This window comes from Corvus hawaiiensis, chromosome 24 (genome assembly GCF_020740725.1).
Source record: "Corvus hawaiiensis isolate bCorHaw1 chromosome 24, bCorHaw1.pri.cur, whole genome shotgun sequence".
Lineage (NCBI taxonomy): Eukaryota > Metazoa > Chordata > Aves > Passeriformes > Corvidae > Corvus > Corvus hawaiiensis.
The window spans coordinates 9,204,140-9,220,268 of NC_063236.1; the positions used below are offsets into that span (position 1 = coordinate 9,204,140).

Here is a 16,129-nt window from a genome sequence, read left to right on the forward strand (position 1 = left end):
TTCCTGATATTATTTTGCTTTTATTTTTCCCCTCTTCCTGATCTTTCTCCTTCCTGTCTTTTTCTCTTCCTCCCTATTCCCCCCAAAAAAAAATGTGGGATTACAGATTGGTCAGGTCTAGGTGGTGGGGACCTGAAAATCCACTGAAAAATCCTGGGAACGAGCATAAAAATCCTGAAAATGAACATATAAATCCCTGAAAATGCACATAAAACCCTTGGGATTGGGAGCGCCCTCTCCTCCAGCTCCTTCTCCATCCAGGGTTTGGCTCATCCACCAGAATCCAGATTTTCTTTGTGGATCGGGATCGCTTCAAGCCCTTTTCTGCTTCCAGAGGGTCTTGCTGAACTCTGGAATCACAGCCTGATCTCTTCATCCTCCCAGCCCCGAATCATTCCTGCCTTCATTTCTTGCCCCACTGGAATTATTTGGGATTTCAGGGATAATCCTCCAATTATCCAGAGTTCATCCCTTCATTTTCCCCTTTCCAAAAGGAGAAATAACACTTTGGGAAGGGCTGGAAGAGAGCTGAGAGTCGGAGAGTGGAGCTGGAGGTCGGGAATTGCTGCCTCATCTTCCTCCCCATTCCAGGCTCCAGGAGAGGACTCAGGGCATGGAAAAAAATCCCTCTCCCATGCCAGTCCTGCTCCGGAGCTGGATCTCATTTCTCCTCAGGCCACGGTTTGAGCGGAGTCTGGCTCCAGAGGATGTTTCCCTTCCCAACAAATCCCAGGAAATGCTCCCTGACCTTTCCCATCTCCGCTGGCTGACCCAGACTGGGCGCATTTTTATGGAATCAACAGCGATTCCATAAATTTCTTGATCCTTGCCGTGGCTGGCACTGACAGGGAATGAAAAGGTTCCTTTTCCAGGGATGACCTGACACAGGCAGGGTCAGGGCCAGGAGGAACCGGAGCAGGTGATGGAATCGAAGTGAAGTGCAGGGATTTTCCCTTAGGAAAGGCTTCACCTTTCCTAAGCAAGGCTTTGGACAAGGGGAGAGGGGATTTGGGAAAGGAGCAGATTAAAAAGGGATTTTGTTTATGCTCTGAGTGAGGAAAAATATCCCCAAACTGGAGTTTTCATTTTCCATCTGTATGGAAAAACTTCATTAGGAACCATAAAGAAATTGGGTTTAGGCTCGGAGGGAAAAACCTGACTTTTCTCTGTCCATGAATGGGAATTTGAGGAGAAAAATCCCATTTTTTGCTTTAGAAATGGAGGGAATTGCTGAGCCCTCTCTTTCTGCTCCATCACCCCCTCCTCTTCTCCAATTTCTTCTCTTTCCACATCAGATTTGGAGAATTTCATGGCCCAGACTTCCCAATTCCATCCTGTTGGTAAAAACCGGGAGAATTAAAAATAAATCTCCACAAGTGTCCTCGACCCGATCATCAAAAATCATGAAAAATTCATCCCAATTTCTCCAAGCCTCGTGATTTTGTAGGCACACCCCAGGGAAAGCTGCTGCCACAGCCCAACAACACATTAAAAGCACCTCTAAATAATTAAAAAGGAGCAGAGATTGGGATTGTTTCCTGAATTTTTCCCCAAAAATGCCACTTTTCACTGAATTATCCCACTCCGAGCAGGATTTGTCTTTTCTTTAGATCTTCCCCTTAAAAAAACCCATTTTTCTTTTAGGATTCTCCCGCTCTGGGGTTTTTTTTCCCCCTAATCTGAGCTTCAAGCAGGTTTTTGTGAGAGGTTCGGACTTTTTTTTTTACTGCTCCACTCCTGGCTGGCGAGACAGCGAAGAGCTCAGCATCTCTCATTAGTGAAATTATTAATTGCTGCTTCCTCAATCCATCATCAGAGCCCCATCCTTCCCTGAGAGGGAATAATGGAACTTGGAGACAGAAAAAGCCTTGAAAGGGAGGCAATTAAGGAGCTGAGTGCTCCTTCGGCTCTTTCCGGGAAGAAGGGCTCGGCTCAAATGCGATAAAGAGCTGGGAATTGGTTTTTAGTCCGAATTTCCCGGGTGATTTCTTCCTGCTTGGAGCAATTTCCAGGTGCTGTTCTTCCCTGGCATGGGGAAAGCGGCATCTGTCTTTCGGAAAAGGGGGATTTTCCCCCCATCCCACAAATTCCGGGTGCCCCGCGCTGTCCCCAAACTTCTGTCCAAGTTCTGGGAATGCAGGAAAAGAACTTCAGCTGCTCCGCAAAGCTCGGGAATGTCGTGGCTGGAGCATCGCGGCCGTTTTTGGGAGGATGGATGGGATTTCTGCCCTTTCCGAAGTGCTGGGAATGCCAGCCTGGCTCTCCCGTCTCCCTTTGGGATCTTCGTCACTGCTGGTGGCACCGAGAGGGGACCCCGGGAACCCCGAGAAGGGACTCTCAGTGCTCGGGTGCCTTTTCTTTGGGAATATCGGATCCCTGGGATCCCTGGGATCCCCTCCCAGCCCTCATTAAGGAATGGATTTCAAAGCCCAGCGAACGTCCCTGATCTCTCCCCCGCCCCAAATCTCCCAGCTGAGCTCTCCTCCCGCATCCATTCCGTATTTAAACCCCAGCGAGGCCGGAGCTTTTCATCCCTTAGGATTAAATCCCACCCCTCCCTCTCCTTGGGGGCCGCATTCCCATCCTCCCCTCCCCGAGTTTTCCAGCTCACCCCATCCCACTCTTCACCTGGCCCTGCTCCTGCCAGGACGATTTTTATCCCCGCCATCCCCTCCTGGATCTCCTCGGGAGCCAGCCCGCGTTATCCTGATGGGAAGTGACGGCTCCGCTCCCGGGAATCGCCTCCCCCAGAGCCAGGGAAGTGGGGCAGGGAGGGCAAATCCCGCCTGGAATCGCTGTCAGCTCATCCCGGAGGGTTTGGGGGCTGCAGCTTCCCCTGCGCTCCCGCACCGGGGACAGCGAGGCTGGGATTTATCCCAGATAATCTCTTCCCATCTCAACTCCGGAGCAGTATTAAAGCTGAGTTTCTCCTGCTCCTGAGAGGCTCTGGGAGAGCCCTGGTGGAAGCTGGAAAGCCGTGCCACGTTTTCCGCCGGTTCTCGCCTTTCCCAAAGTCACTTTGTGCCTTTTGGGGTCTCGTTTTCCTCCGCGGGGAGCCGGGATTCCCATGGGAATGCCGAGCCTGCATTAGCTGATGGCTCCGGCGCTGCTTGATTGTTCCCAGCCTCTGGCGCGGCTCCATCCCGTTAATGGGGACATTAACCCGGCGACACCAATCTCTTAACCCCAAAAACCCGCCAGGAATCAGCGGAGATGGATGAGGACAAATCCCAGTGCAGGAAAAGCTTTTAGCGGCCTCAGGACCCCGCAAAGTCCTTCCCCCACAAGCGGGGGACAAAGCCTGAAGGGCAAAACTCAAAAATCCCCTTTTTTTTTTGCTGCACCACGAACCCCGAGGGCAAAGCCGAGCCTTTGGATGCGTCCCCTCCCTGTCACCACCCCCTGGCCGGGCTGGACCCCCGGGCTGGGACAGGGCCGGGCTGTGCACGGGGGGCTTCGGTTCGGGGTGCATGAGATGGGGACGCTGTGGGGTCACCGCGGAGAGGACGCGCTCCGGGGCTGGGAGGGGTTTTTGGGGTGACTGCGGCTGCTCCTGGGGCACATCTGGGGCTGGGAGGGGTTTTTGGGGTGACCGCGGCTGCTCCTGGGGCACATCTGGGGCTGGGAGGGGTTTTTGGGGTGACCGCGGCTGCTCCTGGGGCACATCTGGGGCTGGGAGGGGTTTTTGGGGTGACCGCGGCTGCTCCTGGGGCACATCTGGGGCTGGGAGGGGTTTTGGGGTGACTGCGGCTGCTCTTGGTGGTTTGGCTGATGCTTTTGAGGAGCTGGGGGTGCTCTGGGGACACCTCTGAGTCTGGATGGGGTTTTTGTGGGACTGTGGCTGCTCCTGGGGCACTTGGGGGTACCTGGGGGTGCTCTGGGGGCAGCCCAGGAGCTGGGCAGTGTTTTGGGGTGACTTTGGCTGCTCCTGGGGCACCCCTGGGGCTGGGCTGATGCTTTTGAGTACCTTGGGGTGCTCTAGGGGCACCGCTGGAGCTGGGTTGGGCTTTTGGAGGAGCTGGGGGTGCTCTTGGGGCACCCTTGGACCTGGCCTGGTGGTTTTGAGTACCTGGGGGTGCTCTGGGGTCACCCCTGACCTGGGCTGGTGCTGTAGCCGGGGTTTTATCGCCTCTCAGACGGACTGAGCGAGCTCCTGCCCCTCTGTGCCTTTGGATGAGGAGCTTTCAGGGCTTGGCTCTCCTTGGGGACAGACTGGGGATGGGGGAGAAAAGCCTGGCTTGGTCCTGGGACTGGTTTTAAAGTGCTTTCCTAGAGCTGTTGTGGTTTGGGGGCGATATTTATAAAATCTGCTTTCCTTCGCCCATCAGAGGGATTTGGAATCCCTGGACCTGCAGGAATATTTGTTGTAAATATAATTTAACCTGAGTGTCCCAGGGTGAGGTCCCCTCAGAGTCACCTTTGGTATTTGGAGCAGAATTCCAGCTGCATTTTCTGCTGGAATATTCCAGCCCAAGCCAGTGCCCCCCTCCCTCCCTGTGGAACCCTCACCCCACTCAGGGTGGGGGTTAAAGGACACATTTCCCCCTTTCCTTGGAGCACATTCCCGCTTGTCCTTGGAATCACAGCTCAATCCGGCAAACAAATGGCTCCCAATTATCCCCCAGGACAGCTCGAGGTGTTCCAAGCCCTCACTTAAATGCAAACTATGAGGGGCAAAGCTCCATCCCTGCCTCCCCCGTGGGCTGAATCCCCCTCCATGCCCAAGCTGCTCCTTCTCCAGGCTGGAAAAAAGCTGGGAAGCTGCAGGCTGAGCTGGCAGCTCGAAAAATGCTGGAGGTGTAGTCCAGGGACAGCTGGATTAACGGGATTGCGACTGGCCCGACAAATGGGATTAGTGCCTTTCCCTCAAGAGCTAAATCCCATTTGGTTTTCCTGGGATGCAGTGGGACAATGGGATGAGGACAAACCCCTGCGTCCCCTCAGCTGCATTTTTCCAGGCTGTCCATGCTGGTTTATCCCAGAGGGGTGATGGGCAGGGAAAAGGCAGAGGAGAAGCAGCTCGTTCAGGCCTGGCATTGGGATTGGGATCGGGATCAAAGCGGAGGAATGGGAGCAGCCCCAGCACCTCTCCCAGCCCCTGGGATGGGCTCAGGGGGACAGGGGGAGGAAAAGGGGTTCAGTCTGGCATTCCCAGTGGGATCCAGTCCCTGGGATGGGCTCAGGCCATCCCTGCATGGGGACAGGGGCAGGAAAAGGGGTCCAACCGTGCGTTTCCAGAGGGATTTGCTCCATGCCATGCCGCTCCGGGGAGGGCAGAGCCCTGGGGACGCCACCTCGGGTACAAAGCCGGTGTTTCCCTCTCCCAGAGGCAACTGGGCCACCTCCAACCGCAGTGGAGGAAACCAGTCCTGAAACCAGTCCTGAAACCAGTCCTGAAACCAGCCCTGAAACCAGTCCTACAATCAGCCCTACAATCAGCCCTACAACCACCCCAACCACCACCGACACCACAACCACCACAACCACCACAACAACCACCACCACAACAACCACCACCACCACCAGCGCCGCCAGCACCGCCGCCAGCACCAGCGCCGCTGCCGAGAGGGCTCCGGCAGCCACGACCAAGCACGAGTTGGGTACTGAGCTTTCCTTTTCCTCTAACTCCTCTCTAACCTGACTGCGACCCTTCCCCACCTTGATTCTTTGGGATACCGGGAAAATCGGAGCCCTTCCATGCTCTGGGATGGGAATCTGGGTGTACAAGCAGGAATTTGGAGAGTTCTGTGCCACCAGGGAATAACCCAGCCTTGCTGAGGGTGTGGCGATGCTGGATGAGGTTCGGGAAGAGGTGGAAAATCCTACAAATACTCCCCAAAGTGTTATCGGGTGTTTAGAGCTGTTACAAACGGGTTCTGGTGCTCCTGCAGGAGATGTCACCTCGGATTTAGCACATCAGCTGTTAGCACCGAGAGCTGTCAGGATTTATCCGAGTCTCCTTGGGTTTATCCTGCTGCTCCCTGCGCTGCCGGAGCCCCCCGGAGCGCTGGGGAAGGGTGGGAGTTCCAGCACGATCCCTGCGCCAGGTGTTTCCCAGGTCAGGAGAAACTTCTCGTGTCATCAGGAGGATCCAACTCGGTTCTGGTGGGGAAATCTTCCCTCCTGGATGTGGTTTAGGGATAAATCTGGAAGGATTTATCTGGGTTCGAAACACCGGGATAATGGAAATTACGGTTAATAAAAAATTAGGTTTGTTCAAAACTAAGTCAAGCAAAAAGGGAATGAAATCACGATTAAAAACTTGGATGGCGTTTGGGGCAACCTGGGATAGTGGAAAATGTGGAATGGGGAGTGAGATGAGTTTTAAGGTCCCTTCCCACTCAAACCATCCTGGGACGATTCCGTGACTCAGTTCAAAGCCATTTCTTTATATTTTTGCATGAAATCAGCTTAAAATGCTTCAAAACCACCACAACTTTCTGCAGGGGCATCTGCCCCCATCGGACACCCCAGGTTTGGTGATGAAGAGAGATCAGCCCCACACCAGGCATCAATCCATGTGGAAACGCTGCTGGCTGGAAATAGGGAATTAAGTGTGAGGTTGGAAATGGGGAATTATGTGTGAGGTTGGAAATAGGGAATTAAGTGTGAGGTTGGAAATGGGGAATTACGTTTGAGGTTGGAAATAGGGAATTAAGTGTGAGGTTGGAAATGGGGAATTACGTGTGAGGCACAGAGCAGGGAAAGAGGATGTGAGGGAAAGAGGAACCTCTGGTGTCCCCACCCAGCCCAGGTTGGGATTTAAGGGATTCCAGGTCACCCCACAGCGCCAGGTCCTTGCAGCACCCTAAAAACCCCACAGCTGGCTTTTTCCAAGGCATTGTGGCACTAAATCCCGGATTTTGTGACATCAGAACATCGCAACACCCTAAGGAAAAATGACATTAAACCCCAAGATGTCGATTCTCCGCTGTCCCTTAAAATCCCCCTGAAGTGCAGGATTGGTTCCCACCTCAGTAGGAACCGGACTCATCCCAAGCAACGTCGAGATCCCTTAACTTCAACCTCACACACGAGTGACCTCATTGTCCCACCGGGGCCACAGCGACGTGACAATTCCCTGGATCCGTGCTCATCCATGCAGGAATTCCAGGACAAGGTTTTCCTGCTGGCCCAGATCCTCAGGGATGTGCCCCGGAAGAATTCCAGGATGAGCTGAGCACAGTTGGATTTAAACACTGCCCAAAATTCCCTAAAAATGTTGGGAATCTTGGGGAAGATCTATCCAGCCTTAGGCTGAGGTTAATTCACACTTAGGCTGAGACCAAAGCGTTCACTCCAGGAATTTGTAAGGATTTTGTGAGGTTTCCATAAGGTTTTTGTAAGGATTTTTAAGGTTTTTGTGAGGTTTTTTAAGGTTTTTTAAGGTTTTTGTGAGTTTTTTCTAGGGATTTTTTAAGGATTTTGTGAGGTTTTCATAAGGATTTTGTGAGGTTTTCATAAGGATTTTGTGAGGCTTTTGTAAGGTTTCCTCAAGGTTTTTTGTGAGGTTTTGTAAGCTTTTCATGAGCATTTTTAAGGTTCATTTAAAGTTTTCCTGAGGTTTTTGTAAGGATTTCGTACGGTTTTTTTAGGTTTTTATGAGGTTTTTGCGAGCTTCCCCACCGCTAGTCAAGCTCTAAGCCAGGCCTAACCCCACTAAGCACTAACTCCTGTTCTAACCTGTCCCCCAGCCGCCAATGGATCGTCCATATGGGACATCAGAGCCATGGCGAACAGTAACTGGGCAAACATCACCTGGAGCCACAATTTCTCGGCAGGAACTGACTTTGTGGTTAAGTATATCACCAGTAAGCATCAGATCGCGTGGGGACTCTATGGGGTGGCGCTGCCCTTAGAGATCCTGCCAGCTCCCGCCCTTTCCTTGGATTTAATTCCATAATTCCATGGCCAGCTGGAAAAACGGGAGGGGAAAACATCGTGGTTGTGGTGGCCGGGGTAGATCAGAGGTGGTTCTCGAGGAGTTCCCTCTCCGTGCGCCGACAGCCGTGGGGTTTTACGATCGGTGGGAATGTTGAGTCGTGGTTGACGGAAAGAGGTGTAAAAGATGGAGAAAAATGAAATTTCTGGGAATTGGAAGATGGGATTCCTGAACCTGGAGTTGGCAGAATCCTCTAAGATCCCAAACCTCCTCCTCGGTGTCTCTTAGCGTTGTACGGCTCCGTCCTGGGCTGGGAGCAGAGCCGGGATCTCCGGGTTTGGTGCCGGTTTAGGGAGAGGTTTTTGTGTCGTTGGTTGGTTTGGGGTTTCTGGAGAGGCGGTGCCAGCTGCTGCTCATCCCTGAGTTTATTCCCAGCCCTCGCATCCGCTGCTGTGCTGGCCTAGAATCCCTGAAATCGGCATTTCAAATAAACCGCTTGTAATTCCCGGCAGGAAACCCCTCCCGGCCTTTCCAGCTTCCCTCAGGAGATGACCTTGAATTGCCCTTGAGACGATCCCCTGTGCAAAACCACTGTCTGGTGTCCAAAATTCCCATATTTTAGGATATGCATGAGCCTGTCAGGCCCTAAATCCCAAATATTCCAGCTCCCAACCCACCCCTATTTTTCCGCAGTCACTGGGAAACACAAGGATCAGGTCCAGGTGCTGAATCCGTGCTGCAACAGCAGCAATCCCTTGGGATTCCCTCTCCAAATCTGTCTGAGGGAGGAAATCTTGGAGATTTCAGCCCTTCCTGGAGAGTTGTGGTTTTCCACCACTTTTTGGTGGCATTCGAAGGAGCAAAACCCTCAAAGCCACATTTCTCCTTCCCTGCTGAGCCATGAATCCAGGCCCCAGTGCAGGTTTTCTGGGATTCCGTGGATAATGCTCAGGATTAAGCTCGTGAGCAAATTATTCCCGGCTCAACAGGTCGTTCTTGGAAAGAACCTGGGAGAAACCAGCCCGTGACCATCCCTTGTTGAGTCACGGGGCCAAACTCTCCCCCAAAAGCAGATCCAAAGGATTGTTAATAATTATCCAGCTCATCCAAAGTCTCCAGCCCAGCTGGAGCACACCTGGAGCACACCTGGAGCACACCTGGAGCACAGGTACCACTCCCAACAGCACCAAAACCCAGTCCTGTATCTCCTTCACCCAGCTGGGTCTGACCAGGCAAATTCCAGTGTTTTTATGGTAAAATCCCAAAAATCCAGATCTGAAGCTGGGCAGGTAAAGAACCTATGGAGGCTTTAACTTAGGGAGAGACCCAAACAGCTCCCAGGAATTTTTTTCCCGGTGTGGCAAGCAGGGATGCAGCACAACCCCCACCTAGCCTCAATTCCCAGTGGGTAACGACCCCACATCAGCACCTCCTTGTCCCCAGAGTAGTGACCCCAAACCAGCAGCTCCTTGGCTTGGGCAACGATCCCAAACCAGCAGCTCCTTGGCTCGGGTACCAATCCCAAACCAGCAGTTCTTGGCTTGGGAAACGATCCCAAACCAGCAGCTCCTTGTCCCTGGAGCCGTGTAATTCCCACTCAATCCCCAGGGATATCACACCGCCTTGCCCCCGGTGTCACAATCTCAAATCAGCAGCTCCTTGGTTCAGGAAATGATCCCAAACCAGCAACTCTTGGCTCCAGTACCAACCCCAAACCAGCAACTCTTTGGTTCTGGTACCGGCCCCAAACCAGCAGCTCCCTGCCCCGGGAGCCGTGTCATTCCCGGCCAGCCCTCAGGGCCAGCCCCACACCTGGGCCGCAGTGTCCCCGGTGTCCCCGCGGGGTGTCCGGGCAGGGTTTGATGTGCGGTTTCTGTTCCCCAGGTAACAAGACAGAGAAATCAATCCCCGTTAAGGCTCAGGGCCCGTCCTCGGTGCAGCTGGCGGATCTGACGCCGGGGATGATGTACAAGCTGTGGGTGTTCCCCATATGGTCCCACCCCAGCGAGCACTCGTACATTACCTTTACCACCAGCTCAGGTGAGACGGGCGTCGGCCGCGTGTCCCCAGAGCGTCCTCAGAGCGTCCCCGGCATGGCCCCGGCATGGCCCAGCCATCCCCATGGTGCTTCGGCCATGGCTGCATGGAAATCCCTCATCCCACCGCCCTCGACTCGCGGCATTTCTCAACCCAGGGCTTGCTCGGTGTTGCGCGGAGGAGGAGGATCCCAGGAAGGGATGGGGATCCCTTTGGATGGGGATTCCTCGGGATAGGGATTCCTTGGGATGGAGGAAAGGGAGGAGAAAGCGTTGATGTTGTCACAGCCTCTGCTTGAGGTCTCCCGTGCACGAGTGACATCTCAGAGATGTCACTGATGGGATGATGCACTGGGAGTGGGAATGTGGTGTTGGCGCGAGTGAATCCTTAGGGATTTCCATCCTCCTGGGATGTTTCCTCTGGCACTTGGTGGGGAATTTGCCAGGCTTTGTATCTGTGTGGTTTCCACGTCTTCCTCGTTATGGATTCCCCTATTTCCCACCCGGCTCCAGACGCTCCCACCTTTGTCCCACAGGAGCTTTATCTGTTTGTAAAACTCCGCTGCTCCCTCCCGATGATTCCCAGGAAATCCAAACAGCCCTAAATCCCTTCCTATCCACCCGGGGTTTTTCCATAGGGATCTGTGCCCAGCTCCTGTCAAACACTCCGCTGGAACTCTGCGGAGCAGGAAACACCGGAGCAGCCTCCCTGACAGTGCCATGGGTAGAGGTGGGGATTTCCAAGGAATTCAAATAGTTTTGCTCGGCTCCAGCCGTGGGATGGGAAGCTCTGGCAATTTCCAGGCTCCTCCGGGAAGGGCAAAAGGAAAATGGGAATCCCAGTGAGGGAGAGCTGCAGGAACTGGGGAGCAGAGCTCCCTACACACCCCCGTGCTCATCTGAAATCAGCAGAAAATCTGGAATGCCGCCGGGTAATTCCCAGGCGGGGGCAGATGGCAGTCGCCGGTGTTCCGTGGAATCAAGGTTGGAAAAACCTCTGTGATCATCGAGTCCCACCATTCCCCTGGCACTGCCAAGGCCACCACATCCCCGGGTGCCACATCCAGGTGGTTTTGGGGTGTCCAACCCTTCTCAACGCCAACAAACCCCCAGCGAGTGCTGCCCTCAGCTCTGTCCCCAAACCGCTCCAGGGTTGAGTGAATCCACGGCACAGTAGCCCCTGGAATATTCTGATCCCACACATCAGAGCTGATTTTGGACACAGACCCCTCCCAGCACAGCTCCAGTTGTTCTGTTAAATCCCCAGTTTTGTTTCTGCTTCCGGATCTTTCCCCGAGTCCGAAATTTCCGTCAGCTCCCACCCTACCCGCGAGTTATCCCTCTGGATAACCATTTTGTCCCTCTGGATAACCATTTTATCCCTCTGGATAACCATTCTCAACCTGGACCCGCCTCTTCCTTCCTCCCCTGCTTTTCCCCCACTTCAGGATCCGTGGGGGGACCGAAGGGACAGCAAGGGGCCGGGAATCATTAAAAAAAACGGGGAAAAAAAGCACAATATCCTTGGCTGATTCCTGCTGGGAAGACTCTGCATATATTTTCCATAATTGAGAGGTTCCTACTGATATTTTCATGGAGAATAAGGGATGGGGCCACCTTTATCCCCGGGATTGAGGCTGGTGCTGACCTGAGCCCTGTGGGATGCACGGAGCTGTCGCCTTCCCTGCAGGAATAAACGCTCCACATCCATTTCTCTCCTGGCTGGATGCTGCTGACACAAGTGCCGGGCCCCCGCTGACAATCCTATGGCATCGGGAATGCTTTGGATGAAAAGGAACCGTGCAGTTTTGGGGGTTTGGGGGGGTTTTATTTAAATCTTGTAAATCATTGTTCTAAAGGTTTCTTCAGGCTGGGGGCAGATAAATAAGAAATATTCCCCTGCAGGAGGCCGAGCTCTGATTTTGCTCCTGATTAACTGGCAGCTCATTAAGCCGACAAAATTCCTCCCAGGAGCAAAGGGCACTTGGAAATGACAAAAATAGCGGAGTAGAAGGAGGTCTGCTAAATTTTAAATAAATAAATGGGTTCCTCGGCTTGTCCAAACACTGGGAAGAGCGTCCAGAGATGGGAATGGAGATGGAGAAGGGGATGGAGACTTCCTGAGGGGGCTCAGCCTGCAGAAAAGGAGGCTCCGGGGGGATTTCTGGCTCTGCACAACTCCCTGGTGGGATTTTATCCCAGGGAACAGGGACAGGAGGAGAGGGAACGGCCTCAGGCTGGGCCAGGGGAGGCTCAGGTTGGACATCAGCAGGAATTTCCTCATGGAAAGGGTTGGAAAGGGCTTCCCAGGGAGGTTTGGAGTGCCCATCCCTGGAGGTGTCACCTGGACGTGGCACTGAGTGCTCAGGGTGGGGATCGGGCATAGCTCAGACTCGATGATCCCGGAGGGATTTTCCAGCCTCAGTGATCCTGGGATTCTGGGAATAGGATCACACAAGGCTGGAGCCACAGGGGACTTTTCACTCCCAAAGATCTCCTTTGCAATCCAAGACAAAAATCTCGGTGGAGCTGAGCTCTGCTCCTGGCACATCAATGATGACTCTGAGCTAACGAATTTTCTGATGCGAAATTATCATTAATTATTTTAAAAAAGGCTCTGCAGCTGCAATTCCAATCAGGACCTGTCAGTTCCCGCAGCTGCTTTCATGTTTTCCCTTGAGGTTGGCCTCACCTTAAAGCAAATCACAAAATCTCCTGGGGCAGCCACGGGCTTCAAACCTTCCAGTCCCCACTGCTGCAATGACAGTCACTCGTTTACCCCAAATCCACCTTTGCTGGGATTTGATTTGGTCCTCAGGTGTTGCTTTTTTGGGAAGGATGGAAGTTAGCCCCCTTTTTTTGGGAAGGATGGAAATTAGCCCCCTTTTTTTGGGAAGGATGGAAGTTAGCCCCCTTTTTTTGGGAAGGATGGAAATTATCCCCTTCCCTACAGGCAGTGCCCTCATCCTCCTGTGAGATCTCCTGGGCGCTTGGGGTTTTAAATCCTCCCTCCTTTCCAAACTCAGCTCCAACCCTCATCCCACCTCTCAGGCCTCTCTGGAATTTCATCTTTTGAAGACCCTCTTTGTTTCTCCCTGGAAAAACCCCATCCCATCACTGGTCATGGGATTTTTTCCATCTCTGACCTTTCTGGCATTGCTTCCTTCCCCTTCCCGCCCCGAGCACTCGGATAATCGAAGCCATTCCTTTGTCATCGTCTCATTCTCTCCATCTAAAAGCGCATCCACGAGGACTCCGGAGCTCAGGCTGGGATAAAGGAAGTGTGGGATTTAGCAGTGTTGGAGGGGAAAGCAGCCAAAGGAAGCATCAGGCAGCTCCTTCCACCCTCGGTGCTGCTCAAACCCCACAAAATATTCTGGGTTCAGCATCGTTTCTTGACCAAAGATTCTCCTTCGTGCCATTGTCCTCTTTAATCCGAATTTCCTTGCCGTGGTTTGCCTGCAATTCCCTGGATTTCATCCTGAGGAGATGACTTCTTCTCTTGGGCTCAGTTCCGATGGAATACGCACAGTTTGATCCCTGAAATTTTGTGGGTTAGGAATTTTTGCCCATCCATCCCATTTTTCCCATTGCTGCCTCTCTTCCAAGCTCCTTTCCCTCCAAACCCATTGAGTTCTCTGCTTTCTTCATCCATCTTTTTTCTTGCCAGATTTTCAGGATACTCCCTGCTCTCTCCTGCCCATCTCCGTTCCCAATCCCATCCCAGCCACCCTGGTTCTCCCACATTCCCACCAGGAACGTCTCCGTTTTCCCTCATCCGGGATAAATCCAGCCCCCGCTGCTGCGCTGAAGGTTATTTTCTCCTCTGCCTCGCTGAATTCCAAGGAGAGGCTGGAAAAGGCAGCATTGGAGCTATTTTTAGGCCATGGATTTGTCTGTCTGACCGTGTGGGAGAGCTGGGAATGGCAGGGAGGACACGGGAGCTGGAGGATGGGAACAGGACTTGGAATTAAATCCTATAAACAGGCAGGAGCCTTGGGAAGGCGCTGGGAACAGGAATTTGCTCCAGGAGAAAACATGTGGAGCTATCAGACCCCTCTTCTCTCCAGTTCATCCCAGTTCATCCCAGTTCAAGGCTGCCAGTGAACCCTCAGGGCTCAGCAATTCCCTGATCCAGCGGTGCTGCCCAAAATCCCTTGGAACTGGGAATGTTTCTCTTGGGTCTTCCCACACCCAGGGCAGTTTTCAGATGCAGCAAATTCCATCAGATTCCTTCCCCAGCTTCTTTCACCTTTATTTGCAATTCCCTTTTCCCGGATTTTCCTTTCTGTTGGGTTCCTTCACTTTTCAAAGCTCCTGATAAAACTGATTTGATTTTCCATCATAAAAGGAAAAGAAAACCATGAAAAAGCCATCAAAAAACCTCTAAAAACCACCAAAAATCCACCAAAAACCACCAAAAAAACCATAGAAAAAACCACCAAAAAACACTGACAAAACCCAATAAAATACCAAAAAACCCACCAAAATACTGCCAAAAAACCACCTAAAACCCACAAAAAACTCCACAAAAAACCCCCAAAGAACCCCCCAAAAAAAAAATCAGCATACACTGAAGAAACACCAAAAAGCCACTAAAACCCCTCAAAAATCCACCAAAACCCCCTCAAAAATCCACCAAAACCACCAAAAAAATCACCAAGAACCACCAAAGAAACACAAATCCCTGAGCTACAACTTCAACCACACACCCAGACACACCCAAACGAAAGAAAATTCCCAAGCCAGCGCCCTGAATTCCTCCTTCCTCCATTTCCCTGCAGGCTCCGCTCCGTTCCTTAGGAATGTTTTCCCCTTTTTCCCGCAGCCTACACCAAGAACCAGGTGGACATCGCCACGCAGGGCTGGTTCATCGGCCTCATGTGCGCCATCGCCCTCCTCGTGCTCATCCTGCTCATCGTCTGCTTCATCAAGAGGAGCCGCGGCGGGAAGTATCCAGGTGAGGATGGGAATGGGCATTCCCAAGGGAAAAACAGGCTTGGGATTCTTGGGGATATTCCAGCGGTGGGGAATATCCAGGTGAGGATGGGAATGGGCATTCCCAAGGGATAAACAGGCTCGGGATTCTTGGGGATACTCCAGCGGTGGGGAATATCCAGGTGAGGATGGGAATGGGCATTCCCAAGGGATAAACAGGCTCGAGATTCTTGGGGATACTCCAGCGGTGGGGAATATCCAGGTGAGGATGGGAATGGGCATTCCCAAGGGATAAACAGGCTCGGGATTCTTGGGGATATTCCAGTGGTGGGGAATATCCAGGTGAGGATGGGAATGGGCATTCCCGAGGTTTAAGCAGGCTCGGGATTCTTGGGGATATTCCAGTGGTGGGGAATATCCAGGTGAGGATGGGAATGGGCATTCCCGAGGGATAAACAGGCTCAGGATTCTTGGGGATACTCCAGCAGTGGGGAATATCCAGGTGAGGATGGGAATGGGCATTCCCAAGGGATAAACAGGCTCGGGATTCTTGGGGATATTCCAGTGGTGGGGAATATCCAGGTGAGGATGGGAATGGGCATTCCCGAGGTTTAAGCAGGCTCGGGATTCTTGGGGATATTCCAGTGGTGGGGAATATCCAGGTGAGGATGGGAATGGGCATTCCCAAGGGATAAACAGGCTCGGGATTCTTGGGGATATTCCAGTGGTGGGGAATATCCAGGTGAGGATGGGAATGGGCATTCCCAAGGGATAAACAGGCTCGGGATTCTTGGGGATATTCCAGTGGTGGGGAATATCCAGGTGAGGATGGGAATGGGCATTCCCAAGGGATAAACAGGCTCGGGATTCTTGGGGATACTCCAGCAGTGGGGAATATCCAGGTGAGGATGGGAATGGGCATTCCCAAGGGATAAACAGGCTCGGGATTCTTGGGGATACTCCAGCAGTGGGGAATATCCAGGTGAGGATGGGAATGGGCATTCCCGAGGGATAAACAGGCTCGGGATTCTTGGGGATACTCCAGCAGTGGGGAATATCCAGGTGAGGATGGGAATGGGCATTCCCAAGGTTTAAGCAGGCTCAGGAATTTTTGAGGATAATGCAGGTGTTGGAGAGATGGGATTGTGAGGGGTTGATCCTTCTGTAGTGGGAATTTAGGGATATAAATTGATAGAGAAATGTAATTTTTGTATTTATAAATGGATTTGTATAAAAGGATGTATCGTATATATAGAGGCTTTTATATCAAGCA

General features: G+C 52.5%; 1 protein-coding gene across 33 annotated transcripts in view; it reads left to right on the forward strand.

The window, feature by feature from the left end:
• NFASC (neurofascin) overlaps positions 1-16,129 on the forward strand; it is a 74,095-nt gene that overhangs the window by 45,872 nt on the left and 12,094 nt on the right. For 14 of the 33 annotated variants that reach the window (XM_048327647.1, XM_048327648.1, XM_048327654.1 and 11 more), the window contains one exon: positions 14,747-14,878. In XM_048327647.1, the coding sequence (XP_048183604.1) occupies positions 14,747-14,878 (132 nt within the window). Of the gene's footprint in view, positions 1-5,327; positions 5,601-7,694; positions 7,812-9,766; positions 9,923-14,746; positions 14,879-16,129 lie in introns of those variants that run through there. The other 19 variants (XM_048327646.1, XM_048327630.1, XM_048327637.1 and 16 more) reach the window with 5 other exon arrangements.